The 2500-nt window shown below is 48.9% G+C and overlaps 1 protein-coding gene across 1 annotated transcript in view; it reads left to right on the top strand.

The window, feature by feature from the left end:
- LOC135820795 (mucin-like protein) overlaps positions 1 to 2500 on the top strand; it is a 38802-nt gene that overhangs the window by 804 nt on the left and 35498 nt on the right. Inside the window, exon 2 of the mRNA XM_065333839.1 lies at positions 2257 to 2500. This exon is cut by the window's right edge and continues 218 nt beyond it. Coding sequence (XP_065189911.1) covers positions 2257 to 2500 — 244 coding nt within the window. The remainder of the gene's footprint in view (positions 1 to 2256) is intronic.

The following is a 2500-nucleotide window of genomic DNA, read 5'->3' as shown; positions in this document are numbered from 1 at the left end:
TTTTTTTAAATATATTTTACCCGCAGTAGTGGTGCATGAGAACCGGACCACAATGCCTGCATCGTCTGCTTCTCCAATGTGTGTCTGTGTGTGTGTGTGTCTGTGTGTGTGTGTGTGTGTGTGTGTGCCTGTGTGTGTGTGTGTGTGTCTGTGTGTGTCTGTGTCTGTGTGTGTGTCTGTGTGCCTGTGTGTGTGTGTCCCATATGGTGCAGTGGTATGTGCAGCGATTTCCAATCGATAGGTTGCGGGTTCGATTCCCGACGATTATGGTCACACACGTCTTTCTTCTCTTTCTCAGACTCTTCCTGACTTTTCTTTCATTCTCCTGGGTGGCTACCAACAGCCAGTGCATGCCGGAGTATGTGGTGTGATGTGTTTGCGGAAAAAAAATGAAAAGACCAAAAATAGGGATTCACTGGCCAGAAAAAGTCACTTCAAATAGCTGTATGGTGTAGACCAGGCTGAATAGTGACGGTCAATTCTTCAGCCTTGCAAGCTGTTGAATGGTGCAATCCCAGCACAAGTTGCTATGGCTTCTGCCGTAGCATTGCTATCATCGCCTCCGGCGATGGGCGTCAAAGGTCAAGGTCAAAGGTGTGCCTGTGTGTGTGTGTGTGTCTGTGTGTGTCTGTGTCTGTGTGTGTGTGTGTGTGTATTTGTGTGTCTGTGTCTGTATACGTGTGTGTGTGTGTTCAAACGTATATGAATACCTTCAAGGCTATTTTGGCTGCTCTCACCATGTGTGCTGGTGTGCATGTGTGTGTGTGTGTGTGCAGGGGCGTAGGAGGGGTTTTGGAAGTGGCACGACCGAAGGTCGGCGCGGCCGAAGGCAAAAATATTTTCCCGGGGAGGTCCCCCGGGAATTTTTGTAAAAAAGACTCAAAATCCTGCGTTCTGGGAACTTCTGGCACAGTTTATAAAGTCATAGAATTATTTCACGGTCGGATGAGACGTGCATGGACATGCACAGATGCATGGCAGATCTACGAGTACGAGTCTAGAAAAAGGTCAAAGTCTGATGCGCATATGCATCGATGGATCCTGATTTTTTTATTACGGTTTTGCACGTTCCGGACGGACCACACTTTTTGAAAAGTGGTACGGCCATGGTCGTACCAGTCGTAGCGGGTGCTGCGCCCCTGGTGTGTGTGTGTGTGTGTGTGTGTGTGTGTGTGTGTGTGTGCAGGGGCGGATCCAGGGGGGGGGGGGGGTCAAACGAACCCCCCTTATTTTTCCGACCATAGTTCAGGTGTGACCACTAACCCATGCCCATGTGACGTGCGCGCCCCATGCTATCGCCCAGTCGGTCCATGCCAGAGCGGTCCACTTCATGTAGCTATACAGCTTGCTAGTGAATGACTGAATGTACAGCTACATTGTAGATCTGCTAGTATTATATGCGTTCGCTTCGGAGAAAGCGGTGCACTTGTTGAGCTGCTGTGGAAACTTCGAAAGTAAGTTTCAAATACTAGTTTCTGAATACAATTTTGTAGTGGCTGGGCAGTGCTGTAATTGTCGTCGCGGCTCGTGCTTTTTTAGCAGTCTTCGAGTTCTTCCAAGCATGTAAAAGAGGCAGGCTCAAGACCAGCTGCCCTTGCATTTTGGTGACACTCCAAAGATAGGTGTGGCCACTAGTGTCAAAGGTAAAACAAAGAACGAAACTTTGAAAATCACCTTCAAGTTCAGCGTCCCGTCATCCAATAATCAAAATTTCTCCGAACTGGGGACAACTATGACTGCAAGACACGAAAGATGCAGGAAGCCTGCCTTATGGAACCTACTGTACAGTGGAGTCAACGTCGGGCGGATCGGAGTACAATATGACGACGATTATTACAGACGAGATGCTGGAGAAAGTACCAATCAGCTATTCTGCGGCAAAAAAAATTGAAAATTTCTTCCTTGCGCTGCGTGTCTTCAATAAATTTTTAGCTGCAGAGTGTTGAAAATAAGTGTACTGAAGTTAAATTTGTATAGCAGCTGGCATGTTCAAGTACAGGTTGTGAAGTTTTTATACATGTAAATTGTCATTCATTTCGTCATTGTGGGCAGGGTGCGAAAAAATTGATCCCCCCTTTGAAAAATCCTGGATCCGCCCCTGCTGTGTGTGTGTGCGCGCGCGCGTGCGCGTGTGTGTGTGTGTGTGTGTGTGTGTGTGTGTGCGCGCGTGTGTGTGTGTTGTGTGTGTTCAAATATGGATGAATCTATTCTCATTGGGTATCTGTGTATGTTGTGTTCAAACTACCTACATTGCAGATGAACACGTTCCAGGCGATCCTGGCAGCTGACGAATGCCAGTCGTTTGTCACGTTCTTGTACCCGCAATATGGCCTCGCCTACTCGGGCCAACGGCAGCCGGCAATGATCGGAGCCGGCGGAAAGCAACATCGCGCATCCGGTAGCCTCGAGGTCGGCATCATCGCAGCGTTTGGCAACGCCGTGTGGACATACAAGCTGACACCGGCATGCGGTGGCACCAGTCGACCCGCCTCGGCCTGCA

The sequence above is a fragment of the Sycon ciliatum genome, chromosome 7, assembly GCF_964019385.1.
Source record: "Sycon ciliatum chromosome 7, ocSycCili1.1, whole genome shotgun sequence".
Taxonomy (NCBI): Eukaryota; Metazoa; Porifera; class Calcarea; order Leucosolenida; family Sycettidae; genus Sycon; species Sycon ciliatum.
This window is presented reverse-complemented; position numbering and strand designations above follow the sequence as displayed.